Source organism: Centroberyx affinis, unplaced genomic scaffold, assembly GCF_046629955.1.
Source record: "Centroberyx affinis isolate AG114_WGS23_722 - 3 ecotype Tasmania unplaced genomic scaffold, CSIRO-AGI_Caff_v1 ptg000282l_1, whole genome shotgun sequence".
In the NCBI taxonomy this organism is placed as follows: domain Eukaryota; kingdom Metazoa; phylum Chordata; class Actinopteri; order Beryciformes; family Berycidae; genus Centroberyx; species Centroberyx affinis.
In genome coordinates this window covers 47,185-75,097 of record NW_027278961.1, presented here as the reverse complement: position 1 = coordinate 75,097, position 27,913 = coordinate 47,185, and the positions used below count along the sequence as shown (strand labels likewise).

The 27,913-nt window shown below is 42.6% G+C and overlaps 1 protein-coding gene across 6 annotated transcripts; it reads left to right on the top strand.

Moving 5' to 3' along the window:
* Positions 1–27,777, top strand: trim33 (tripartite motif containing 33). 6 transcript variants are annotated; one of them, XM_071513727.1, is made up of 21 exons: positions 22–598; positions 5,703–5,821; positions 6,467–6,620; positions 7,179–7,311; positions 8,775–8,891; positions 9,049–9,163; positions 10,558–10,704; positions 11,000–11,117; positions 11,406–11,689; positions 14,522–14,716; positions 16,341–16,541; positions 16,674–16,806; positions 18,109–18,172; positions 18,866–19,019; positions 20,274–20,414; positions 20,487–20,713; positions 21,325–21,436; positions 21,526–21,600; positions 23,996–24,148; positions 25,726–25,776; positions 26,973–27,777. In XM_071513727.1, exons 1-21 carry the CDS (start codon positions 22–24, stop codon positions 27,195–27,197), a joined length of 3,495 nt encoding a protein of 1,164 aa, XP_071369828.1. In that variant the 3' UTR covers positions 27,198–27,777. The 6 variants fall into 6 exon arrangements, with proteins under 6 accessions (XP_071369844.1, XP_071369828.1, XP_071369803.1 ...); XM_071513743.1 differs by having other exon boundaries at positions 1–598; positions 20,274–20,713; XM_071513702.1 differs by having other exon boundaries at positions 18,884–19,019; positions 20,274–20,713.
* The last annotated feature ends 136 nt before the right edge of the window (positions 27,778–27,913 follow it).

Sequence of the window (27,913 nt, the reverse complement as noted above, 5' to 3'; positions counted from 1 at the left end):
GCGGTTCAAAGAGGAAGGAAGATGGCGGATAACAAAGGCGAGGAAGATATGGAACCGTCTGCTAGTTCGGATACGGTGCCTTCAGCGCAAGATAACGGGCACCCAGAAACGAAAGCCGAGAATGCGGTAATAGTCATAGAACCGAATACGAAGGACGGCGAAGATACGGAGTCCCGAGAAAATGCTCACCAGACACCTACACCCACCAGCGACGGAGGGGACGCTAGCAGCGGCGGGGCTGGCGGTGCGGGAGGGGAAGCCAACGGCAGCACTAGCAACACCGTTAGTCCGGCTGGGAGCAGCAGCACCAATGCAGAGCCCGCGACAGCCGAACCCCTGGCTGCTGGGGATGCTCCCGTAGGTGGACTCACCACTGAAATGTCCCCCCCTCCTACGGTTCCACCAGCCACGCCGGTTTCCACCCCCATCAATTTGTTGGATACGTGCGCAGTGTGTAAACAAAGTCTTCAGAGCCGTGACTGTGAACCAAAACTTCTGCCTTGCCTGCACTCTTTTTGCCTAAAATGTATCCCGCAACCAGACAGACAGATAAGCGTACAGGTGCCTGGACCACACGGGCAAACTGACACACACATAGGTGAGTTGCACACATGGAAGTGGAGCTACCGTTCAGCTAAGTTCTGTCTGTCACCTAGGTAAGCTGAACTTCATTGATTCCCAAGGGGGAAATTGGGTAAGTGGTGGCTAGTGGTGGTTGTATGAGAGGACATCTAAAACTTTTAAGCGATATGGATGCCTACCAGACAGGCAATTATATTTTAGACGATTGCGTTGACAGTGGCTCCTCTGTCTGGTTTAACGTTCTCCCATCTCCCCCAACAACCACCTTTGGCTAAAGTGCCTGTGAGGAAGGCATTTAATCTCCCAACTACCGTATAGCTCGATGGTCAACAGTCCTAGGCTAGGCCCCGATATGTGCTGTTCTGTCTTGCATGGAGAGAACGTCATGCCAAACTCATTAAAATCTGGCAGTTTAATCAAATCTTGATGATCGGCAAACGTGTATTACTGGTAGAACATGAGACCTAATTACGAATCAGTATGATCCACTGTTAATTTCGGCATACATTCAATCCACCAAGCAACATTTGTTTACATAAAATCTCACCTTTTACAATCCCCCCCCCGTCATTCCCTCAATCAACTTTCACCAAAAATCCACAGTGATTGGCGGCAGCGTGAACTATAATTAAAAATGTTAATTTGTTGAAAAAGTAGCCTACTGCTTGGCGAATCATCTATATGCCGAATTTATCACAAGACATTACCAATCTGAAACAGTCTTTAAGTTGTGCTCTGCCAGTTATGTACCTTTGCCAGTAAGCAAGCCAGCATTCATTTGCTATATTTTTGAATGAACATCTCTCTTCCTCCAGCAGTGTAGATATCATAATCAATACTTGTCAAAATGCTGATCATACAGGGCTGTACTAGTCAAACTGAAAATGTTGATGGAATGCAATAGCAACTAGTGATTGTTGGAAACAGTGGGACATTCACCAGTGCAGACTGCAATGGTAATTAGTCATTAATAAATACTTACTATTATCTAATGAATAATAACTAGAGGAACTGGATAAGAGACTGGTAAAACACAAAATAAGGACTAGTTACTAATGAAAAGATGTCAACAATGGAAAATACTCTGCCTGGATTCCTAGATATCTAAATGTCATGTTGAGATCTAGACCTAAATGGCATGTTATAGATATCTAAATGCTATGTCGATACCTAAATGGAATGTTGTAGCTATCTAAATGTCACAATGGAATATTTCCTGACTTTTTACAACTAGTATGAGTGAAATTTGTCCCTAAGATTAATAAGGATGGAAATGTGATGAGTTAAAATTACATAATTAAAGTAGGTACTAGTATTCATTAAAGTGCCTAGTAAAAGCCGAATTAGGCAGTAGTACCTATCACATTACAGCTAGTATATATAATTCAGTAACTAGTGAATTTACAGTAACAACTAGTAACAGGCAGAATAATGACTAGTGAGCAAAAAATAAGTACTAGTGGCTAATTAGTGCATTTTCAGGAATAATTGATATTAATGAGCCTGCCATACCAAATGCACCTACAAGAGCCATTATTGTATAATATACCTTTACTAGTCAACTTGTTTGCCTAAAGCAGAGTTAAAATAGCATAGGTTACTCTTTTGTGAAACTTATAATTTCCCATGTTGTATAATTGCACAAATGAACATGTCATGTTACCATGTTTACTGCTTGTACAAGATGCATACATCACAACGTCTGCCCCATAGAGTGCATTATGTAGGTACATTTGCGGAAAGCTTGCCTGTCAGATGCCTGGCTGAGTTATTTGCTGGCAAAAGTCCCGACACTCGGTCAACAACAATTCAGCTCTCATATCAAAAGGTCCATTCTGAGAGAAGATTAATGCTGAAGAAAAATCTGGAGGCTTGGTCTGTTTTCAGTGAGGGGAAGCAACAACCAAGCTGAAAAAGAAACATCCACCCTAAAGGATAATTTTACAATGTATTCCTATAATCTTGGACTGTTGAAGTGATAATTGTGATCACATAGCCTCTCTCCCAAAACTAGAAGCCAGTGAATCACAATTCAGCCTTTGATGACATCAGTTGACACTTTCTAGAGCAACTATGTTGACATTATACTGGAAGCTGACTTCTGGACTCATTCAATGTTTGTTTGAGCCTCTACACCAGACCAACTTATTCTGTACCAGTACTGAACCAGGAAATGTAATTACATCCATGTAAAATTGATCTTGACACTGGCAGTGTACACAAAATAAGTGTCATGTTTCAATGTCTCAAGTGTGTCATGCTGACATCATGGATTAGTTTTAACTCTTGTGTTTTTAGCTGTGTGAGAGACTCATTGATATACAGCATTCTTGACTGATTAGTCTAAGACCATAGCAACACAGTGTTTAACCTGCCATTGAGCAGTCAGGGTGAGCCACCCTACTATACCTGCCTCAGCTTAAATTAATTTGATTAGCCTTGGCCTCAGTGGAGAGTTTTTGCATCACGTGGTCTAAATGCTGTTTTCAAGAATCACATTAGTATTGGTTTCAGGAGATGTTCAGTATCACATGGTCTAAATTGTATTTCACAGGCCTGGCCACCACCACAAAGAATCATTTCTTGGGTAAAAACTGGAATAAATCCGCAAATTCTGTTTTAGTGGGGAGTTTGTAGACGACGTGGTCAAAATTATTTGACTCAGTCTTTTCTGCAAGTTACTGAAGAATCAGCAAGAATACTGAAATCAACAGGGGAAAGAATTTTTACTTTGAGTGTTTCCTAGACCAGGGATCACTGCCAGACTCTGTCATACTCAGGCTGGGTTGTTGGATGAGGGGGTCTTCATCCACTCCATCTTGGTTAACATAATAATATAGTACACAAGATCTGGCTTAGTCTCAGACCTATTTTCTTCAGTTCATGCAAGCAGTGACCTCTTATATTTAGTATTTATTAACCATTTTCACTTTGAGAAAATGAGAGTCAATTCCTACAAAGTTTGTTAGTAACTACATTTACATTATTGAGTAACATTGCCTGACACAAAGGATTATGAATTAGTCCTCACTGCCAGGTCAAAACAGTTAGCTGGGCTACTGATTGATAGTATTAACAAGGCCTGTGCTTCACTCAGTACTAGCCAAATCAGAGGAAAGCAGACCTATAATAAGCAACCAAAATTTGTGGTAATTGCCAGAGCTGTCAAGCTGATAATCAGTTCAAGTGCATATGGAGTATGGTGACTATAGAAACAGCTGCACTGTTTTCCACTTGGCCTGGCTTATCATTTAATGCCTCGGTTATGCTTGTTTTGACATAGTACCTGACCTTAGTATTTACCTTTCTGTCTGCTGGTAGCAACATGTAATGTTATATGTTGTGTAGCTTCTTACTAATATTTTAGAATATCCAGAAGATCCAGTCAGGTGGGTCTGAAGACTCCATTATCTGATGCATCAATTTAAGCTAAAATGAACCTGTACAATACTAGTTGCTTCATTACACAGATTAGACTAAGGTTGTTTTTTTTCCCACAGTGAGAGAGTCAGTGCTTTGGTATTAATGTGTAAAAAATATTCTCTGAAAACAATTTAATGTGATTGAGTTAGCTAGGCATATTACAAAAGATTTGCCAATGTTCTCAAAATTTCCATCATGCAATATAGTCTGAATAAATTGTCGTGGCAGCGTTCCTCTAAACCAAATTGACTTTGCAGTCTCCGTATTGTTGCAATTCATTATGCTCACTGCTTGAAATTCAGCACAGTCTGAGCGCCTATAGTGAAAACTACCAGTAAGCAGAGTTGAAATGTTGAGTTATCAGGTACCTCTATATAAGTTCAGTGATTTCCCCTGAGACTTTTGTAGGGGGAGGGTGGGGGTGTTCTACCCTGGTCCCAGTTACAGCTGTGGTGGTAGCTCTGGTCTGAACCCCTGTGCAGTTGGCCAGGTTAAATGTGGCTAAGCAATGACCTGATTTGGTTAAATGAACTTGGTATTGGGGTCAAATCAGGCTATTATGCTCTTTTTTCCCTCCTTATTTTCCTTAGCAGTGGGGGGTGCTATTAGTAAATGTAGGGAAACACTACCCTAATCCTGTTTAAAATCTAATTTCAATATTGTGTGTGTGTTGTTTGGGGGTGGGGGGGTGGGGTGTGTGTGTGGGGGGGGTGCATATACAGACATGTAGCTGAGCATGCACTGCTCCAGTTCAAAGTGACAGCTGTGAGTTACATTTGTTTGTGTGTGTGTGTGTGTGTGTGTGTGTGTGTGTGTGTGTGTGTGTGTTGGTGGCGGGGGCTGTATGGGTTCCTCAACACAATCCCAGTCCAGCTGCTTTCACAACCAATCACTCTGGGCCCCATGCAGCTGGAGCTTACGCAAACCGGCTGTGTGCTGCTCAAGCCGGTGTAGACCGGCTCAAACCGGCTTACACCGGTTTTCACTGCAGCCAGCTGGTGAGGGGGAGTTTATGGGTTTATGAGGTGGAGGAGGGGGTGATTTATTATGCTGCCTCAATTTAAAACATTTATGTGAAGTTTAATCTTGTGCATAATATTAGACTTCAAAAAATAGTCGCAAAGTTATATAATGCGCTGAGCTAATTATTCTTTGGGGTGTATGATTATAGCAGTAATTCAATTTTGCCAACTAATTCCATTAACTAGGCCAACTAAAGTGATTTAGTGAAACAGTCCTCGTTGTTTGGCCATGTGATTTAATATTATAATAAAAATGCCAAGGATGATGTGATCGAATCTTCTGTAGACGAGCGCTAAATCAATTAGCCCCCATGAATAGACATTGGGGTGTCCCAGAGTGCCAAGAATTTTTAATAACAACAGGAATTTTCCTAAAGGAAATTATGGAAATTAGCTGAAAGTCTGCTGAAGGCCTCTTATTAATCCTCTTTTGCTTGAAGTTGGACTATTCTTAGCCGAGACTTAATGGGGCCTCATAAGAGTAGCCAGGTAATAGCTGGCATATGGGCTTGTCAAGACAGGGACTTCTCATCTGGCCTTGGGTCCAGCTCTCTGAAAACCTCCTCCCATATCAATCCGAAATATCACCGAGCATTGTATTTGTAGCTCAGTGTGTGACCGTTCACCTCATTTGACCTGTGTTCTCCTTCTGTCCTGTCTTCCCTCTGTCTTCAGTAAATGTCATGCGGTGTACAGTATGCCACCAGGACTACAAACAGAGTGACATTATTGACAACTACTTTGTCAAGGATACCACAGAGGCCACCAGCACATCTGATGAAAAGTCCGCACAGGTATTTCACAGCAGTTGGCCTTGGGGCCGTGATGCTTTGCAGGATACTAATGTACTTAGTATCTTACTTTCCTCCTAATAATGCAAAGGCAGCCTTCTCTGGGATTTAGTGAAGGTCCAGGGCAGTTGTATCTAGATGCGCACCAGTACCATTTTTCCAGAAACAATGCATGTACTGAATACTTCACTAAGTAGATTGACTGATATGAGTACAGATCCAAGTACTGCTCAATTAAGTCATTTATGCCGCCTAGTATTGACCTATTATTATAAGACAGCAACAGGAACAGTTGCAGGAACAATTGCAGCTAAAACAGCTTATTCAGAATAGGTTATGTAGGTTAGGCCATAATAAAACAGAATGACATTTAGCCAGTTTCCTTTTCTAAACAATAGGTGCTATGCCTGTGAACTTCAGTAATAGCAGCATTTTAGCATTTTCACGCCAGGCGTAATTTTTCCTCCTGCTGAAAAGCTTTTACATTAGGCCAAAGTGCATGAATTTAAAGCATCAATAGTAGTAATAGACAGTGTCATTTCGCAAGTACTTGGGAGCTGGATCGACACCAATATCGATGCTTCATATGCTGTGGGCGCACTTGTAGTTGTATCCAGAGTTCTTTTAGGTGCTTATTGTCTTCTCAAGGTGTGTACGAGCTGCGAGGACAACGCAGGAACCATAGGTTTTTGCGTGGAGTGCGGAGAGTGGCTGTGTAAGACCTGCGTGGAGGCCCACCAGAGGGTCAAAATCACCAAGGACCACAAGATCCGCACCAAGGAGGACGCCGACGCCGCCTCTGGTAAGAACGCCGCCGTGCGAACACATCCCGGACCCTCGTGGTGAACAAGCGAGAAAGGCAGAAAGGTTTGCCGAAGCCCAACATGCAAAAGGCTCAGTAAGACAAACCCTAGTTAAAGCACAGCAAATGCAGTCCTGCTGATAGGCTGTTGCCATGGTGACAGCGCTGCAGAGTCTGATTGCCGTGGATGGTACCTCTAGCTGGGATGGCCATACACACTGGAGCTCTGACCAGAGTTTTCTGGGGCCTTTTCTTTCTTTTTTTTCTTGTTCTGTCTTTCTTATTTCTTTCTTTCCTTTTTTCCTTCTTTCTTTCTTTCCTTCCTTCCTTCCTTCCTTCCTTTCTTGCTTTCTTGCTTTCTTTCTTGCTCTCTGTCTTTCTTCCTGTCTATTTTGTCTTCCTTTGTCATTCTTTGCTTCTGTCCTTCTCTCGCTAATTCCGACACGTTTAATTCTTTCCTTCACCAATTCCCATTTTTAATATCCTTCTCTTTTCCTCTCTCTCTTCTGGTTCACGAGCATCACTGGTGTCTCCATGTTTTCTCCTGTGTGTCTACAGAGTCTGTCGGTACGTCAGGGCAGAGGCCCGTCTTCTGTCCCGTCCACAAGCAGGAGCCTCTGAAGCTTTTCTGTGAGACCTGTGACACTCTGACCTGTAGGGACTGCCAACTGTTGGAGCACAAAGAGCACAGGTAGCCCAGCATACACTCATCCAATCCATTACTAGTGGAGCCTCGTTCTACTGCCTTTCTACGTTTGACCAATATGGGGTTTTGAAGACCAATATTTTTTTTGACTGATGGTGCCAGTTGTGGGAAATTTTGATTCACTTGGACTTGCTAAATGAATGAATACTCAGTGTGAATTTGTTAATAAGCACAAGTATCCATGATAAGTGTATTTTCATTTATTAAAGGCATTATTTTTTTATCAGCATACTAGCACTGCAGGAAATAATGGTGTCTCCAGATGGAAAGAATGGGCGGTTTGCAATGCAGATATGAGAGGTCATGATGACCTGTAAGTGTAGCAGTTGAGGGGAGTAGACACCATTCATTTCATAAAACGGAAGAAAGACCCCAAGATAGGTAAATAATTGTGTATTGACAAGGAGGAAAGTTTGGGGAAAGTTTGGGGAAAGATCAGAAGGTGGGACTTTTCAACCAAGCCCACAATGGGAAGGGTCAATAGAATGACATAAAAGAAGATGCATTGCAGAGCTTAGTTAGTTGCTCCATGGACCAGCTCGGTTTATTGTACTCTGTGACTTTGCAGTAAACCTATATCATATTGAACTCTACTGAATCTGTTTGATTATTTAATTACTGAGAAATTCAAAGTGTGGTGGAAGACCTGAAGACATCTGGCCCAGCTGAAGGTTTTTCTCCCACACAGTAGCCGATATTTTGCACCAGTATTCAGTATCTTTAGATTTGACTATTTAAATTTGAAAATTCCAAGACAGTTACAAGCTTTTAGTGTTTTCCACAGACTTTTATTCATTTATGGAAAAGCCTCTTAGACTGCATTTAGACCATGGGACACTAAAACTCTTCATTGAAACCCAGGATAATAACAACAATTCATATTCATGCATACTTGTGTATGCATGTTTTAATAAAAGGCTAATATTGGCCCACCGATATAACTGATATATCAGTCCAGCCCTACTTTCTGTACCCTTTTTTCCTGCATTTCATGTGTTCTTGTTTTGGCCATGGCCACAGGTGCACTTGTTATCATGGTTGCGCAATCACACACAAGATTTAGATTTTCTAGTCCCTTCAAGGTGTTAAATCACAGCAGGGAAACAGGGAGCCAACTTATGTTGTCAGCTGGTGTCTCTCCAAATTCACTGTTCCACCAGGCAGCTGTATTTTTAGAAAAGAATAGGACCTCCAGCACAAGGTTGGTTACCCTACAAAGTCACTGGTAGATTAGACAAACTCATCAATTACAGTCAAATATTTGCCAGCATTTGGCTAGTGATTACTGGTAATTTCCCAGTCAGGGTAAGAAATTAACTTTTTTTCCAATGGGCAGAGTCTGTGTTAATTTCTGATTCCCTTGGTTTGTGTTGAGCTGAAAGAGACTAAGCAGTATATTGAAGGTGATTTGGTTGGTGATTTTAAGAGTGTGTTCCCTCTACACTTAGGTACCAGTTCCTGGAGGAGGCTTTCCAGAACCAGAAAGGCAACATTGAGACCCACATGACCAAACTGCAGGAGAAGAAGAACTACGTCCATTACTCTGTCTCTCAGGTGCAAAGCAGGTGCGAGCTTTGTCTTCTCCAGCTTCCCCTCCAGTGCGGTTGGTGTGCGTAATTAACATAACTGTGTCAATGGGCTGACAAGTGCATTGACACAGTTATGTTATGTTGGTGGCTAGCGTCTCTAAGTGAAGTGTTTGCTTGCCTTGTTTTCATCCAGGTTAAAAGAGCTCAATGAGACGCACAGGAAGGTGGAGCACGAGATCAAGATTGCAGTATTCACTCTTATCAATGAGATCAACAAAAAGGGCAAGTCCTTGCTGCAGCAGTTGGAGGTAAGAGAGCATTAAAGGGATGGTCAACCCCAGTTAAAATTGTTAATTTTCTTATGTAGTATTACTCTTTGACTACTATGTTTGTCATCCACCATGATTTGAGTGTTCCTTACATTCAATAACTGTAATAAAATGGAGCTTTTGGGTGTTGCATTTTCTATAGTTATACAATTCAAGAGCTGCCTGGGCGTTACCTTTGCCTGAAGCTTGTGGGCGTGGCCTAAATTGACTGACATGCCTGTGACGTGGGTTAATGCTGGGGAAGGCAACTTTGGAGAAATGAGCAAGAATTTGAAAGTATACAACAAAACAATCCCCCCCTCCCTCCCTCCCTCTTGTAACTCCTCCCTCCAAACAAGGCTTAAGCAAGTGCATGAGAGCCAGGACAAACACAAAACACAGCTTTGCTAGCGCAATGATCTAGTATTAACTAAAACATTCCCCAGCAAAAATAATTTTTGTCAGCATAGATTAGGGCTGGGCGATAATTCAATATTATCGTTTATTGTCTTTCAGTGGAATCATATCGTGATGATATGAAGATATTTTGATATCGTGACACACATTTCTGCTGTCTAAATTGATGATGACAAGTAAATTTTACTTAAAAACTCTCATAAAATAAGGTATGGTAGGAATATTATTTGAATATTTCTGTTTTGTTTGACATCACACCTAACATTACCATTCGGTTCAATGAGATGAACATTCATTTGATTATTTAACGTGATTTTGCATGCATGAACCATATATATTGATATCGAGAAAAATCCTTATGATTATCATGATATTGATTTCAACCATATCGCCCAGCCCTAGCATAGATTCATCAGATTAGTTACAAACGCACATTGCTACAAACGTTGGTCGATCGAGGTTCACTCTGACTCTCTGGCATGTTGAGGTCGTATTCTGATAGGATTTTCCCCCACTTTTACATGTAAAAGTATTTTTTAATCCATCACCCCAGCAAAACAGCTCGTTTGGCTTAACAAGAAATTGCATATTTTAGTTGGCTATACCTTTAATGAAAGTCAGGCTGCCCAAGAGCTTCGTAAGGTGCTGGAAAATCAAGAGCCCTGCTTAATAATTAATTAATAATAATTAAGAGATTATTGGTGCATTTATTATAGTGGATTCAAATCTGCATTATGGATTTTGTGTTCAAAACCAGTGCCTACTGACTCACTAACTGGAATTTACTAATTTGACTCCTGGCATCACTGAAACAGCAAATTGACAATCTGTGGTTTTACAATGAATCTTTAGATAGGTTTCAAGTTTGCACATCTGGACTTTTCCTGCACATATTTCCTGCTCATTCATGTAGCTAGGCTGTTCAGACTCTATTAGTAGCAGTCCCTCAACCAAAATAATTTCCCTTATCTGTCCAGAGTGTGACCAAAGAGCGCAGCATGAGGCTTGTGGCCCAACATAAGGATACCACCCAGCTGGCTCAGCAGATCCACCATGTGCTCAACTTCTGCCACTGGGCCATCTCTACCGGCAGCAGCACAGCACTGCTCTACAGCAAGAGGCTGGTACGCTTCCCCCGAGCCCCGGATGTTCAGTAGTTTGAGAAGCTAATCTTTCTATTTGCCTGGATGTGTGGGTTGAGTTGCAGACCTAGCTGTTCCAACCACACACTTTGCATAGTGTCTTTATGCTTTGTTTCATTTGGCCAAAATGAGGGACCCGTTTTCTGTCATGTGGATTTCACTACTGACCACAGATAGCAAATTAGATAATTGAGATTGGGTTTTTTTGTGGGGCGGTTTATGTATTGCTCTGATATAGGTAGGCTCAGTAACAGAGAATTATTCTGTGTGTGTTTAGATCCTGTTTCAGCTCCGCCAGGTCTTCAAGGCCAGACTGGAGCCGGCACCTCAGGCCAACGGAGCTGTGCGCTTTTTCTGTGACCCCACCTTCTGGGCCAAGAATGTCGTGAATCTAGGTGAGAGGAGCCCTATTACCTCATTGGCCCTTTGATTGAAAGACAGTGAATTCATTATTCACTTATTCAAAATGCTTAGACTTAATTTGCAGTTGAAATGTGTTTCACTGTATATTTTTTATGACCCTTTGCATACTTATTTGTGTATGACACAATCGTCTGGCTCACCAGATCGCGTTATATGGCGCTGTGCAATAGCAGTTAACAGCTTTCACTGCTTTGTGTAGTGAATCATCAGTGTGTGCTTCCCTTCCCGTCAACTTTCTGTTGCTCTCCACCCAACTGTAGGTAACCTGGTAATTGAGAAGCCGCCCCAGCCGGCACACCCGCCCAACATGATGGTGGGAGGTCCTCCCATTTCGCCGGCCCAGGGCCACCCGGGAAAACACCCGGGACAGATCAACCTGGCCCAGCTCCGGCTGCAGCACATGCAGCAGGCGGCCTACGCCCAGCAGAAGCAGCAGCACCAACAGCAGCAGCACCAGCAGCAGATCCAGCAGCAGATGCGCATCGCCTCCCAAATGTCCCAGCAGCACCCCAGACAGGCCGGCCCGCCGATGGTCCAGCAGCAGGTATGAAGGACAGGTCAAGTTTAATAAGTCACCAGTGTGTGTAATGGACCTCTGTGCTCTTGTGAATAAAAGACTTGCCAGTGTGTCTTGGTTAGGGATCAACCGTGGGTTTTTGAAGTCTGATACTGATGTTTTTGGATTATGGATGTTTATTGTTACCTGATATTCAGTGTCTTAAAATGTAACCATTCCCATATCTAAAACATTCCAAAAAATGACAAGTATAAAATTGTATTCTTGGCAGAGGGGACCATGGGACACTACAACTCTCCATTGAAACCCAGTGTGGTGGTGGTGGTGGTGGTGATAATAATGATAAACATAACATTAATGTGTATGTGTGTGGCATATGATCAAAATGTGGCATTAGAAACAATATGTATCGGCCTAGTTGTGATTATTCAAAAGGGAGTAACCTGAGTGGATTTGGTGCCAAAATCCTGCATGACTTAATCCAGGATGAACATGCACTTGGAACTTTGACAGATATCGCCTCGAGGGCAGATATGCAGTATGTCCCAACAACAACACACTAAATAGCGGTGCCTTTAAATGGACACCACCTCTATTTAGTGTGTTGTTGGGTAGATCTTAAACAAGCTGTCCAAACAAGTCACTTGCCACATAAGAGTGACATAATCTAAAAATTGTGAGAGCAGCAGTTCAGCAGCCACAATTTTCAAGATCAACAAGCCAAGGCTTTAGGGCCGCTGACACTGTTGGCATGACATACTCTGCTCAGCAGTTAATTAAGTACACAAATTCTCTAGAGGAATGACTAACTTGTCTGTCGCAGTTAATAACAAAGCAACACATTTAAATCTGCTTTATACACCGCACTGACTCATCCAAATAACATTATAGTAATAAAGAATCCATGGCAACACTCCCATATAACATTTTATTACTATTCAGTTTTTCACTGTTTTCACTTTTCAGATAGCGTAACGTTTAGAAACCAGGCTATGGTCCTGCCCTCTACAGTTTTTAAACCACATTTTAGTCCTTCCTTAAACCACATTGTAGACTTATCCTCAGCAGTTCAGAAACCATATGGGCAGGCACAGTTTATAGAGATGACTGATGCAACTCACTCGTATAAGCCTCTGAGCAGGTGAGAGACTTCATTGCTTTCCATGCATTACTTGCAGTACTTGCCGTTACCTGTTCAGCAGTTCAGAACCCATATTGTTTGGCAGCCACAGGGACTGCTGACACAGCTGTCTTCACATAGCTTCCTCAGCAACTGGTTATGAATTGGAAACTGGGGTCAGAGGTGCCTGGTATCTCTTTTTAGCAGCAACCGGGTTATAGGTTGGCAGGTTGTCCGTCGGTCTGTCCCAAAAATTTTAAAAATATTATGTGCCGTTTTTCATCATCTATATCTATTGATCCCAAAGTCACACTGACGCAATCCCAAAGTCACCCTGAGATTTATATCTATTGATCCCATAGTCGCATTGACATGACTGATAGCTTGTCAGACTCGGGAATGAGGATCCTCTTGATTGGTGATGTCATTAAAGCCCCTCCCCCTTCCCTGTTTGGCTGTTTTTTTTGATTTTCTAGTTCTATTGATTCCAAAGTCACATTAACATGAGTGATGGCGCGTTGGACTCGGCACACAGAGCCTTATTGATTGGTGATGTCATTTAAGGCCCTCACCCTTTCCTGATTGGTTGTTTTTAAGGTTTATTCATCTCAAAATGTGTGATGGCTCAAGTTTAATTGAATGGCACTTAATCACAGTTACAGTCTCAAAGGGCTTCACAGCGCCCATATTGTGAAAACGAGTTCTCTCCAGTGGAGATTTCATTTAAGCCCCTCCCCTTTCTTGATTTGCTGTGTTTTGATTAAATATTTCTATTGATTCCAAAGTCACATTGACATGACTGATGGCTTAGTTATGGATTTATTTACTTGTGTACTTATTTACTCATATGTTGACTTATTTACTCTTATTTAAACACATCTTTACTCATTTATATGTTGACTTTTTTTTTTATTCACAAGTTCTACTTAAAGATGTGCATTTCATTTTGATATTCTAAGCAACTGTCAGCATCATTATTGCTCCCTAGTAGTATACTTGCTGTTATTGTTGTATTTTTTTTTTACATTATTTTTTGGGCATTTTAGCCTTTATTAGTTAGTACAAAGAGAGAGACGGGAAAGATTGGGAGAGAGAGGGGGATGACATGTGACAAAGGTCCTGGTCTGGATTAGAACCCAGGGTGTTGCGCAAGTTATTCTTTGATAGCAAAGCAAAACACACCTATACATTACAAAATTCGCATAACAATGTATAGTTAATTATGTTTTTTTCTGTGGGTGTTATCCTAATCAAAACTTTGTTGTTGCATGAGACCAAAGTCAGGAACGCCAAAATGTATCAAAAGTGGTCAACTCATCACAATGTGAACGTAGTGTAACTGCTTACCAGGAAACATTAGAATATATTTGCAAATCTCTACGTCAAACCCAAGCCTAATGTAAACATGTGACATCAAACCTTGTGCGTACCACCTACTGCACCCCAAGGCAATTGCCAAGAAATAGAAGCAAAACGGTGAAAGCGCACATCAAAACAGCAATACATGGGATGTGTGGTAGGTTTTAGGTTATCATGAATTACGTGCTTGTTGTTACTCCCAGCATCCATATGTGTTGTACCTACACCAGTACGAGCCTGAGATACATACTGGACACCAGAACATTTCCCACTTCCCAGCATTTCCCATCACTCTGTTTATTCATTGATTTGAGAACTACAGAAATTGAATTTTAACACACTCTCTCTGTCTGTATGTGTGTGTGTGTGTGTGTGACTAGCCTCCAAGACTCATCAGTATGCAGCAGCTGCCGAGGGGCCCTGGGGGTATGAACGGTGGGCCAGGTCCCCACATGTACCCCTCCTCCCATCACATGCGTCTACCGGGTCCGCCGCAGGGCCGAATGCCCACGGCCCAGCCAAGACACAACGGCCAGCAGTATCCCCCCATGATGCAGCCTCAGCTACAGAGACAGGTCGGTTCACACACACACACACACACACACACACACACACACACACACACAGGCTTCACAATATGGAAGTAGCTTAACAGATGTTACTACTTATTTGACTGCTTTTTTGAGTGGTGTGATTTTACTTGTGGTGTTATGTCTTTTCTGTGTAACACACTCGCTGCAGTAAGCGTTGGATAAAAATGACCAATTATTTACTAATGTGCAAATGTGACTGTTGACAGATGCATTACTCGTTTGACACAGACAAAATGTTAGTCATGGCATAATAGCAGTTAATGTATAGATACACACGGCGAGATGGGCCTGAAGTGGGAGAATTCCCAGACGTTGAAAACATTAGTAATACCCAACAAAACAGCATATTTGTGCGTTTGTACAGCCAAACAAAGGGTTTTTTTTGTCTCTTTTTTTTCCCCCTTACTTTGTCATGTTGACATACGCATACTTGACTGTCCCTGCTGAATACTGAGCATACAATGCAAAGTAATTTGGGATTGCCAACAGCCATTCAACCGCCTTTTTTTTTTTTTGCGCCTGTTTTTGTCAGTCCCAAGAATTTCCAAAAACATTACTGCACATGTGCCACAGCTATGAAGGCTCTATGAGCCCGATTGCCGCATCACTTTGAGTTTCGCTCAGTTGGTAAATTAACGATTTGCCATGCCAGAGATTCAGGGTTCTAATCCCAGGTTAGTCAAGTTCAGGAGCAGTCTGTATCCATTGCTATCAGGCCGTTTTCTGAAGCTTTCATTAATAATACTGCAAATAGTAAAATTCCTCCTTGAAAATGAGGATCTGGCAATCAGAAACACCAAATTAAATACTTTTTTGCAGGTGTATATATATTTTGTTGACGTTTTCACATTTATTTGACAGCTCAAAGTAGAACTAGACAGGAAAGATTGGGAAAGAGAGGGGGAGGACATGCGACAAAGGTCCTGGGCCGGGTTCAAACCCAGGACGTCGTGCCTACATGGTAGGTGCATGGTAGGAGCAGTCCTTTCTAGGGGTTCAAAGATTGGCTAATTTTGTTGGTTGAACATTCATGAAATCTATAAAGGTATATGCTTAAAGGCAAGGTTGGCGGCATTGCTACCCTTCGTAGCTTTCGTAAAAACCACAAACACAAAACCTGAAAATACTTAAGTCACAGACCTTTTCAGAGAATGGTACAAATGTTCTCCGTTTCCTCTGTTTTCCCGCTTAGCTCTGTCTCGCCGTTGTATCCATAGATACAAAACTGATTTGCTCAGGTCAAGTACAATCCATGATTGTGTACATACTGCCTGCATGTATGGTTAGGTAAGCGCAACCTGCACTATATCCGGCCACTCTTTCTTTGTGTCCAGATGTCTATAGAATCTGAGATGAGCCACCAAAGGTTTCGTTTCTTACTACAATCAGGGGTTTGGCACCTTTTTCCTACTTTGACATTCGTGTGTCTGTGCCGCATGTGTTGTCACCCAAATGCATGATCATGCAACCATGACCTTTTCACTACACAGAATATTGATACAACTCAGTGAGTGACCTGCCTCATTCTTCCCGTCTTACTTACTTCCTTCTTCCCTCCTTTCATCCGTCTTTTCTTCCGCTCTTCCCTCTCTCTTTTTCCGTGCAGCATTCCAACCCTGGTCACGCAGGGCCCTTCCCGGTGGCATCCCTCCATAACGCCAACCCCACCAGCCCCACCAGTGCGAGCATGGCCGGTGCCCACACCCACCGAGGCCCCGCCAGCCCCATCATAGGTCCCATCGAGCTCATCCCCTCCGTCACCAACCCTGAGAACCTGCCCTGCCTGCCTGAGATCCCACCCATTCAGGTACGCACACTTAAAAATAACACATTCGACAATTCCAGTGTTTTAACAACAGGTTTAGTGGACATGTACAAATGAAAATGCGCAACTTGATCCGCTCTTGTTGATGTGTGGCCTGCCACTGTGCCTCATCAGCTGGAGGACGCGGGTTCCAGCAACCTCGGCCACCTCCTGACTCGCTACATCACGGCCAGCACCCACCCGCAGCTGGGCTCCGTGGACATGAATCCCTCGCCTGGACCCTCCACCCACTCCCCTGGATCCTCAGGTACGCACACCCTCTGGATAACTGGGGAGGGGGACTTTGCAGGGTTTGTGGACAGACAACAAACACAGCTTCGTCTTTTAATGTTTTTCTATGCATCATTTCCTACTTTCTAATGTCATCCTAATCACATCCATGATAACATCTCAGAGTTGGGGATTCGTGGTCAGGGACTGAAAAGAAAGGACACCAGTTAGGGTCCAAAGTATGGAAATCTATCTAATGACTAGGATAGTTACATTTGATATGATCCGATTTGCGGTCTTCTTATTCCCAAATTGGTGACAATATGAAACCTATTTACTGCCTATAAATCATGCTTGTACATATTAACGCATACATCTATAAATGTTATATGCAACTCTTCGGGCCACTGTACAAATCTGTGCGCATGGTTTACTAATCCATGGACACGGTTTACCAATCCATGCCCACAGATTACTAATCCATGGGTACGGATTTCCATATTAATTATTGTTTTCTTAACCAGGTGACCCCTGGGGGGCTCCGTATAGCTGCTTTATTGAACACAATTAGACTTCTTGTCCCTTTACAATTAATTTCCTGGTGTCTTTTTTTTATACTGCCCATTTACACTTTCAGAAATTTCATTAGCTGTGTTCAGCTAGAAATAGGTCTTAAAAACTCCTGAATTTGGCTTTTTGTGGTAGTCATACACCATTCTCATTTCTTGATATAACTATATTCCATATTTAAGCTTACTGTTTGCTGATACCATTCTGTTTGTGAAATGCTAAGCCAGCAGGATCAGCCATCCAAGCCTATTGTTGTTGAAACCAACAGCGAGGTTAGAAATTAATGGGTGTAATGTTGTGAACTAGGGATAGGTGCAGGTACACGATGCAGATGAGTATAGTATAGTAAGGGGGTGTTTCTGTGACATCAGAAATTCCTGTTGATCCTTCTGGAAGTGTCTTGGGACTAATTCAACCATCTGTGATGGGAGAAGCCCACATGAAAACCATATCTGTTCTCTAAAATAGGTTTTTACATCAGTCCCAAATAGCACAAGTAATAGTTAAATCAGATCATGTGTACTGGTTAATGTCAGCGATTTGTCTCTTTCCTAGATATTGTGGTATAGTATAGAAATAAAACTTGCATGAACATTAGTACTCTAGAAATGATATATCATCTATATTTAAGCGAAGACACAAATGAGGAAAAGCCAAAGTATTTCTAAGCATTTGTCCAAAACAAATCCTAAGAAAAAACTGGTTGTAAACTGAGGCCTGTTGTGTTTTCACAGCCTCTCATCTGTTCCCTGTCTCTTTCTGTCTACAGGCCTGTCCAATGCCCATACGCCAGCACGACCCTCTAGTACCTCCAGCACAGGCAGCAGAGGCAGGTAAGAAGCTATCAAGGTATTTCTGTTGCAAAACACCCGAGAACTTGCACTTGTTTGAATTTACACTTTACAATATGCACACCTGTCTCCTACATTTGAATACACCGGCAAGATTTACATATGTGCCAGCCATTGTTTGAATGAATGAACTATAGCAAAAGTGAGAGCGTGCAGGTTCGCCATATTACAAGTTTGCAGCTTCTATTCCAATCATTCAAATATTGACTCGCACATTTGTAAATTTCTCCTGTTCATTCAAATTTTGGACACAGGTGTGTGAGTATTTTGAGTATGAATTCCAACATGCAAATTCTCCGGTGTTTTGCTACAAAAACAACCTCATATGAAACAACCACTTACATTTGCAAAAACACACACACAACCAAGTTGAAGAAATTTGTTGATTTGATACCAGGCATAATAGCCTTTCTGCATATTTTAGATCAGAATGAAGAATTTGTCTGTAAACGGGCAACAGTTGACACCCTAGTCTGTCCACATTTGCATGCATATGGTTCACAAGAATGAGTATTGAGCAGATTCTCAGTTGGCCTTATATACCTACAGTATGATCTGGTGCAGTCTCAAGTTAGATTGAACACTTTTATTGGAATTTGAGGGTAACATTTAAATTTAGATGGCAACTTTGTTTTTTTTTGTGTGTGTGTGTGTGTGTGTGTGTGTGTACTTAAGCTGTAGTTCTGCGGGGAGGGCGGGGCCAGGAGGCGGAGCTCCAGCGGAGCAGGTGCGGGTGAAGCAGGAGCCCGGGGCCGAGGACGACTACAGCTGCCCAGCCTCCTCTCTCAAGACGGAGCGTGGGAAAGATGCAGGGAGGAGTGCCTGCATGGTACGAATACACTCCACACTTTTTATGGTTTTATACAGTAGTCCCAATTTAGCTTGGAAATCTTCAAAAGTTTGGAAATTGTAGAAAAAGGTTTATATTTGTATTAGCAACACACATTACAGTTCAGTCCCAAAGTACCTGTGACGACATAGTACCACAGTAGACCCACTGTCTTTTTAAGTGTTTGCTCAGGTAGTCTGCAGGTCTTTGAAAAGTCTTCACATGTTTTAAGTTGAGAAATCAAAATTAAAGGCTTTTAAAGGTGCATTTGAGTCTTAAATACAGGTTCAGAGGTCTTAAAAATGTTGCTTTTTCTCAGTTCCCTTGTTAACATGTCCTCTGATATTATATATCTACTGGTATTTTTTGTATTTTCTCATTGTGGGGGTGTAATTGGTATTAAATTTGTATTTGTTGTTTTTTAATCAAAAATGTCAAAAAACCAACAACAACAACAAAAACTTGTAGTCGTGTAACCTGTGACTACAGATCTGGATAACTGGCCAAACTAGCCAAACATAGACTGGCCAAACCGGTCAAACATAGACGCTGTGACGTCACATCCAGATATTTCCAGTGCAGCTACAATGGGGTTTGACAGCTATCTAAAAGTTAAAAGTTAACATTAAGTTTAATGTTAGGTTTTGAGGATAGACCCTCAGAATCAAAGTGCAAGGGGGTCAATCTAGAGCCGCCATTTTGCACCAAGAGACGTTCAGCAATCATACAGGGAGAAATCCATCGTAGAAGAAGAGAGAGACCAATTTCTCCACTGACAGTAGCTTCAATAGACCAGAATGCAATGCAGCCACAAGACATGTTGCATTTTGAGTACGGGGCAGGGCACACCCCAGTGTGCATGAACTAGTTGGATAGCTTGATGTATTTATATGCCCATATCCCCACTTTTCCATTGAAAGCAAGCTCACACCCCGTCTCTGGGGGTTATTGAAAGACATTCTGGGACACATAGGAAATCACTAACAGAAGTAGAAGTAGACATGGCAGGTTGAGGAAAACTGCATACACCAAAAAGGAAATTACAACACTTAATTAACTCCTGGGATGTATTGAACATCACAGATTGATGAGTTCTAACTAAGAGGATCTGAGGGTGGATTTTTCTTTTTAAGACTTGCAAAGTATCTATTTAAAGTGCTTATATTGATCTTTAGTTTATAATATATATATATAATATACTTACAATATTGTCTTGCAAATGGCCTAATCCTTTGTGGTGTGTCTTCCCCCCAGATGAGCAGTCCTGAGAACAGCCCTCTTCCTGTACTGGGAGCCATATCCACAGGCCAAGATGCCCTCAAGGCCCTAGGGGAGCGCATCAAAACCGAGCCGCAGTCCGACACGCCCTGTTCCGGGCTGAACGGCTCCAGCTCCGTCCCCTCCTCCTCCTCCTCCTCCACCTCCACCGCCGCCACCATGACCACCACTACCTCGTCGTCCACCGAGAACAACGGCAGCGCCTCGGACGCTCCGCTCACCAACGGCAACTCGGACAAGGGGGCGGAGACGACCGCAGGCGGGGCGCAGGCGGCCAATCCCGGCGAGAAGGAGGACGACCCCAACGAGGACTGGTGCGCCGTTTGCATCAACGGGGGCGACCTGCTGTGCTGCGACCACTGTCCCAAAGTGTTCCACATGAAATGCCATGTCCCCACCATCAAAATCTTCCCCAAGTAGGTGGTCGGCATACTCTGTTACTCTCTATTACTATCTATTATTTATCAGAATCAGGTTTATCGCCAAGTAAGTTTTCACAGTACAAGGAATTTATTGCATACAATAAACATAAAAATGGAGAAAAATGATCAAATAATAATAATAAAAAATAAAAATATGATAAGAAATTAAAAATATATAAATATATATGTGCAATATATCTGTTTTTTAAAGTGAATGGAAAAGATGTATAGTTGTACAGGAATGTGCAAAATATTGTCCAGAGAATGTGCAAAGGTTACAGTATGGGGTATAGAGGGGGGGGGGATAAGGGTCCGTGTCAGTGGGGGTCCTGGGGCTTGTTGATGAGGGCAGCTGCAGATTACTATTATTGGTCTATATTCTTAACAATGGTTTAGATAGTACAGATAGTAGTAGCTTCTGACATTACCAAATACATTGGTGGGTTTAGACTTTTCACGGGCATTGATGGCGAAAGGAAAAAACTAAAATGACACCAGTGTTATCATTTAGTTTCCCACCCTGCTATTATGGACCATGCAGACGAAGGGGGGGAAACAAACTAAGACGGTGGCCTAACCTCCCTCTGTGTGGTTTCATCTCTCAGGGGCGACTTTCTCTGCACGTTCTGCCGGAGCCTAAGCAACCCAGAGATTGAATACTGTGAAGACGGCAAGAAAGCCAAATGTGACCAGGGCCTGAGTCCTGAGGACCGCAGGGTCAGTACCGCCGGCACAGCCTCAGCGGCCTCTCCGTGGTTGGTAGGACGCTGCTAATTCTCTCTCTCTCTCTCTCTCTCCGTTTCCAGAGATGTGAACGCCTCCTGCTGTACATCTTCTGCCACGAGCTCAGCGTGGGTTTCAGGGAACCTGTTCCTAGTTCTGTAAGTGTCTCGCTTCCTTATATACACACACACACCACACACACACACTAGTACATGTGACTGTGCTCGATGGCGTCTTCCATTATTATAAAAGTGGTTTTTATTTTGGCCTTCCCTAAACTTCTGTCAAACCCACATTGTAAGTCATAAAACTAACATAAGGTACAGTTCATATGAAACAGGGTTCAACAGTAAGGATTGCCAGTTGATTATTCAGTAACTGGCCCAGCGGTGCTCCCCACAAAAATTCTTCTCTTACTATTTGCAGAGCTGCAAGCTAGGCGAAATTAGTCTCTCTCTCTCTCTCTCTCTCTCTCTCTCTCTCTCTCTCTCTCTCTCTCTGCTCTTCTGTTGGATGAGTGAGAAAACATCTGTCTGCAGTGGGAGCGAGGCTATATACACACACCAGAGAGCTGGCTGTGCAACTGTCACTTCATGATGCACAGACCAGTAGCATTGCACTCAGTCCGACAGAGCCTCCCATTGTAAAAAAAAAAAAAAAAGTGAAACACACGCACACACCTGCCAGCAACCACCACCCCAAGTAAATTGTCAGTCTGTGGGAAACACTGTCGCTACTGTTACTCAAATGTTATTGAAGGCTTGTTTTCAGTGTTTATTTTTTTCGCTACAGTCGCTTGGTCTCTGATTGGCCCTCTCTCACCAAGTTCACTGTGCCTGTGTTCAGTCTCTGATTGGTTGAGACGCAGCAGCTCAGCAGCAGGCACACACTCCTCTAACTTTTCCCCTTGATGCTGACTATCCTGCCACTGTTTTCTGTCTTCTTTTGCTGCTGGTGTCTTGTGTACGGATGGATTTTACACTTGTGTCTTCCGCTCAAAGTTGAAAGGATTTGTGGTTGTCAAATCGGATTGCACAAGTACAATGTGAGCAGCCCTATAATATACAAGTGATAAGCCTAAATGCAAAATGCAGTCTATTTACAGGAGATGTAATGCATTATGAGAAATGGAGCTCAGTTAGACTTGTTGCAAAGCTAGCATGAAAGAAAGGGATAGATCATATTGCTCCCTAGTCCCAAACTCAGTCCCTTTTGTTTTCCCTTTTTTGCAGGAGCTAGGGTTTCTGAGGTTATACTCCCCACTCAGTCCGTTATTACCACCTCCCATTTTGTCCCAATTCTCAACTTCCTTATCTTAGGAAGTGTAATTGCTGATAAAACCGCTTTTACATCGTTTGTAGTGTAGCCTGCAGCTGTTTTTGTCTCTTGAAAAGTAAAAGGAAAGGCAAGTTTTTGAGTGGGCCCAGATGTTTTGGATTCTGTGGTCAGTGGTCCCTTGCCTTAGTTAGAATTTTAGTCTTGGGTCTTGGATGGATGTTACTGTATGAACTGTATGACAGAGATCTAAGGCATTCAAATATCAACATTTTCAAGCTGGTTTAGAAGGTATTGGTCGAATTATCAGCTTAGTGCTATAGAATTTAATGAATTAGGGGGGAGAAACAGTCTTTACATAGTGACTAGAGCTCTGTGATATGCTAAAATAGTGCAAGATAATGCAAAATTGAACAATTTGCTTATTAAAGTAGGAGCTCTGTCACCTTTTTTGACTCTGACGACTTTGAAGCAATGTATTTGTCACCCGGTGATAAGCCTTTCATCTTTACCCCTCTGCTCTGCCATTGGCCCGCTCTCCTCTCTGTTGTGCTTTTTCTGCCCAATCAGTTTGGGCGGCAACTCAGAGTTCGTCACAAAGTTGTGTGAAGCAGACATGGTGGCGACTACTTGGAATTACAAAGCCAAAAGTAAAAGGCTGTTTGTTTTGTTTTGGAAGCAGCAGTTTCTCTAGATTGAAAATGATGAATGGATTCCAGGGATGTTTTGCACCCTTTGCAGGCAATCTCCCACTAAAACATATCAAACAGACTCATTTTTAAATGCACCAACGATTACTGCAAATACACACTGAATGCTCATGGCAAGAGCTGGCAGCACCTTGCCCTGTATGTTGGCAAATCAGCTACCAGACAGCATCAGGTCTGATTAATGTATTGGCGAGAAAGACGCATGAATAGAGACACTCACCAGCCTCATTCACTTCCACTCTGACTACTGCTTTGTTTTGTTTTTTTCAAAATTACTTAATTTTATGCAAAAGTGGTTATTTTAAGTTTTGCCCACTGGGCCAGTGAAAGCATGCTAGGGGCAAGTAGGACCCGGAACCCTGGAAAATATTTCTAATGTTGAGCCTACGACAGTGAAGTAAGAGTCAAGTTTAATATTTACCATACACCACGACTTCTAGATGACCTCGCAATTCCTCTGCCTTCTGTGTCGATGTTTCTGCAAAACTGAACTCATAGGGCAGTACCAAGCCACAAGAATCATTTTGGTTCCTTTTCGTTAACCCTGACCCACTTGTCTTCGACCCAGGTGCCCAACTACTACAAGATCATCAAGCAGCCCATGGACCTGAAGAAGGTGAAGAAGAGGCTGCTGGTGAGCAGCTCTCAATACTACCAGACGCCCCAGGACTTTGTCTCGGATGTGCGCCTCGTCTTCAAAAACTGCGCCAAGTACAATGAGGTGAGTGGCATGAGTCCTAGGCCTGCTTTGGGGAATGGCACCTGCATGTATATGTGCATACAGTGGAGGGTTAGACCGATATGGGTTTCTGAAGGCCGACTGAAGTTGCCAATAGCCGATATTCAGTATCTTAAAATTTGACCGTTCTCATGCCCAAAATTCACAAGCACTCAGTGTTTCCTCCAGAATTTAATTCTTTATTTTTACAGCTTACTTTTTTTTGGGGCCTTTTTGCATTTTATTAGATACATAGTAGAGAGAGATACGACAGATAGGCAGAGAGAGGGGGATGATGTGACAAAGGTCCCAGGCCAGATTCAAACCCAGGACATCAAGATTACATGGTACGCACCTTAGACCACTGAGAGACCAGGATACCTGAGAATTTGGTGGAAAAGCCTCTGAAACAGCATTTAGACCATCATGGTACATTAAAACTCACCAATTAAATTTGAGGGTTAACAGCTCCTTAAAGAGCAAACATGCTGCTGCACTGCTCTCTTAGTGTAATGTAATTACAACCAATGTCAGCGATTGCTGGAATGTTTTGTCTACATCCCATGTTTACATTGTGACATGCACGCCCTCCGGGCCTCACTTATTGCAGGTGAAAGACATGACTAGCCAATATCTCATATTTAAAAAAAAAAGTCATTATCGGCAAACCGATATATCAGTCTAACCCTAATACAGATGTGAAGACGCACCATGACATTACAAGAGAAGTGGGAAGAGGGGCTCACGGCCTGCGGTGTGCATGGAGTTGTGTACACTTACTAACACTGGCTGCTATGGAGTGGTAAGCCATCACTGTGCCCACTTCATATTGGCTCCTGGAACGCTGTCTCAGTGTCATTAACACAGCATCACCACGATAATACACTCAACCTTTTTTACAGATGGCTGTGGTCACTTGATTTTTAAATTTACAATTCCACTTGTCTTTGTTTAAACACAGCCTTCAAATATTGTGATTTTGTTTTTTATGGAAACAATTTGTTTTAGATTTTTCTGTGATTTTAAGAATGACGTATTTGGTGAATGTACATCTATGTCCCTCGTCCACCCTTTTTATTTTCGCTGCTTCTTTTACGCTTAGATCTTGGTGTGGATATCCCATGAATTACTTCTGAAAACCATCTACTCTCTGTCTGTACTGTAATGTAACATATTGCAGTTCGCAGCCCAAGTTATGTAATCTGATCTACTTCTGGGTGGATGACATTTTATAAGACTGTGTTATATGTTTGCCTGTCATTTGACCCACTACCACAAACCAAAATTTACCACTTCCATCAACCAAAGACCCACAAGGCAATGGATAATTTTCTCAACAGACAGGGATAGGTGACATCAATATAGAGTGTGTGTAATATAACATTTATTGAATGATGACACAGAAACTACACTGAGACATCACTTCAGTCAGCTAAGGGCTGTAGTCGCGGCTCGGAACCTTACAGCACAACCTTACAGTACACATGGGGTTGGTACCTAACCTGCCTGTGCTGTGAACTCTGTCTCCCCACCCCCTGCTGCTGTACTGTCTTTATTGTAATGTTATTGCCCCTTTTTAGATGTCTCGAATAATCCAGGTATATGATGAGGAGAAACAGATTAATACGCAGGTAAGCCGTTTCAAATGGAGCACAGATGTTTTGCCCTCCCCTACTGAGGTTCCAAGAATTGTTTTTACCATATATTTTTAGCATGGAGCTTTCACAAGGGCTGGTTTCAGAAGTCCAAAACATCTAGACGTCTGCCAGCAGACAGGATGTCATAGAATTTCTCATTGTAAAAATGATACATAAAACAAGCTGCAAAAACCTGTTATGACAGACTGCAGGGTGTCTACAGGTCCTGAAAAAGTCTAAAAATGTCTTGCATTACATTTTCTAAACTCATCCTTGAATGCAGTTTAATAGAATATTTAAGTATTGGGGTGTGATCACACCAACAGTTTGTTTTTGGTCCAAACCTTAAGTGAAAAGTTCACTTTGTTGCATTTTTGAATTTGGTTGGTTTAGGTTCACACTGCCCAGTTACAAGCAAACCAGGGCTTGTAAACAAAAGTCACATGACTCTCATGTAGCTTGTTTATTGGACAGAGGTTTGGTAACCTGTCATCCTGCCAGGGTACCAGGATCTGATTCCTGTCCTGTAACTTGATGGACTTGTCTGCACTCTTCACATGAAGTAATAGCTAAATATAATCAGGCCAGACTTTATTTTGTTATGCTAGGCTTTCCAAGCATGCGGAACTGTATCAGATGTCATCTGTCTCCTGATAACCTATTGAGAGTTCCTAAAAATGTTCCGGTTTCTCTGTGTGCTGTTCTTCTGTTGGAAAAACCAGCCCAGTCCTGCAGACCTACATTTAGGCAGACAGTTTCAATTTTCACATTTTCACAGTTTCACAGTTTTATTTGTCATTCTAATGAGGATAAAAGGGTTTTAAAAAGTCTTAAAAACTTGCAGATACCCTGTTCTGGTCCTACTGGTTAACCGTTAAACTGTGTGGAGCCAGACTCGGAACCAGCCTTATTGAAATTTTCAGTCTGAATAGTGTAAATGCTTCCTGGAGCCACAGTGGGGGGGCAGGATATCTCTGCTCTGTACAGCAAGGTTGAGCCGGGACCCAGCCTGCCACCAGGAGTCTTAACCAGCTCTAATTTTTCTCCTCCTCCCCCCTCCTCCCTGCTTCCACCCATTCATTCCTCCTGCTCAACGGTGCTCTTCCTCCTCCTCCTCCTCCCTCCATATCACCCTTCGCCCTCAACGTCCCTCCCCCACCCCTCCCCTCCCCTCCCCCATCCTCCGGCAGGTGGGATCGGAGATGGCGGCGACCGGCAAGGCGGTGAGCGTCTACTTCGAGGAGAAGCTGCAGGAGATGTTCCCGGGGCAGAGCTTCCCCGAGACGCCCGAGCCCGAGACGCCCGACACGGAGGAGAGGGAGGAGGAGGAGGCCACCGACGACTCGGAGGACGACTTCGTACAGCCCAGGCGCAAGCGGTTAAAAACGGACGAGAAAGTGGTGCACATCAAGTGAGGAACAAAAAAAAAACAACAAAAAAAAGGAAACCACGGAAGAGAGGACAAGAGAAGCGAAACAACCGTCTTCCTCATCGCCCACGCTTCTCCTTTTGTGCGAGGCGACACGCATCAAGGACGAGGCTCATTGTACAAACTGCTAGGCTTATCTCATCCTTGCCTTCTGAAAGATTTACTGTCAGATGCATAAGAAATCTGCCTGTTTCTGAACTTTTGAAGACAGAACAATAGAAGAGCTGCATTTCCTCCTCCTCCTCCTCCTCCTCCTCCTCCTCCTCCATTCACGGACACTCAAGAACTCGCTTGTACAGACTTTGAAGTAGGATTTGTTTTGCGGTAGTTAAGTTAATGACTGGTAAATTCTTTTCTATCATCAATTATCATATTTGTAGATTTGTTGTGACATTTGCTTTATAAAACATTTGACTCTCCCATTCCCAGGTCTTAATGTATTATATCTATACTTTGACATGAAACCTACCAAGTATTTGTATGACTTTGTGGAAGCATTATGTAAATAAGAGAATCTAGCCCACTGAAGGTATTCCTATAGATGTTTGGGTGCGTCATCAATAAAACCTGTTCTTGAAATATATCAAAGCAAATGTGTGGTGTTGAGTAGGGCTGGGATTGCCTGAATATAATACTTGACTTTGACCATGTTAAAATAATATTGCATTTTTGCTGTTTTTTGCTATAAAACATGGAAATAAA

Excerpts from the sequence above, each read along its gene's own strand:
- trim33 (XM_071513743.1), top strand. The coding sequence starts at position 22 with ATGGCGGATAACAAAGGCGAGGAAGATATGGAACCGTCTGCTAGTTCG. Across the intron at positions 11,690-14,521 it reads CGCCGATGGTCCAGCAGCAG|CCTCCAAGACTCATCAGTAT; the intron begins GTATGAAGGACA and ends GTGTGTGACTAG. Across the intron at positions 24,149-25,725 it reads ACTGCGCCAAGTACAATGAG|ATGTCTCGAATAATCCAGGT; the intron begins GTGAGTGGCATG and ends GCCCCTTTTTAG.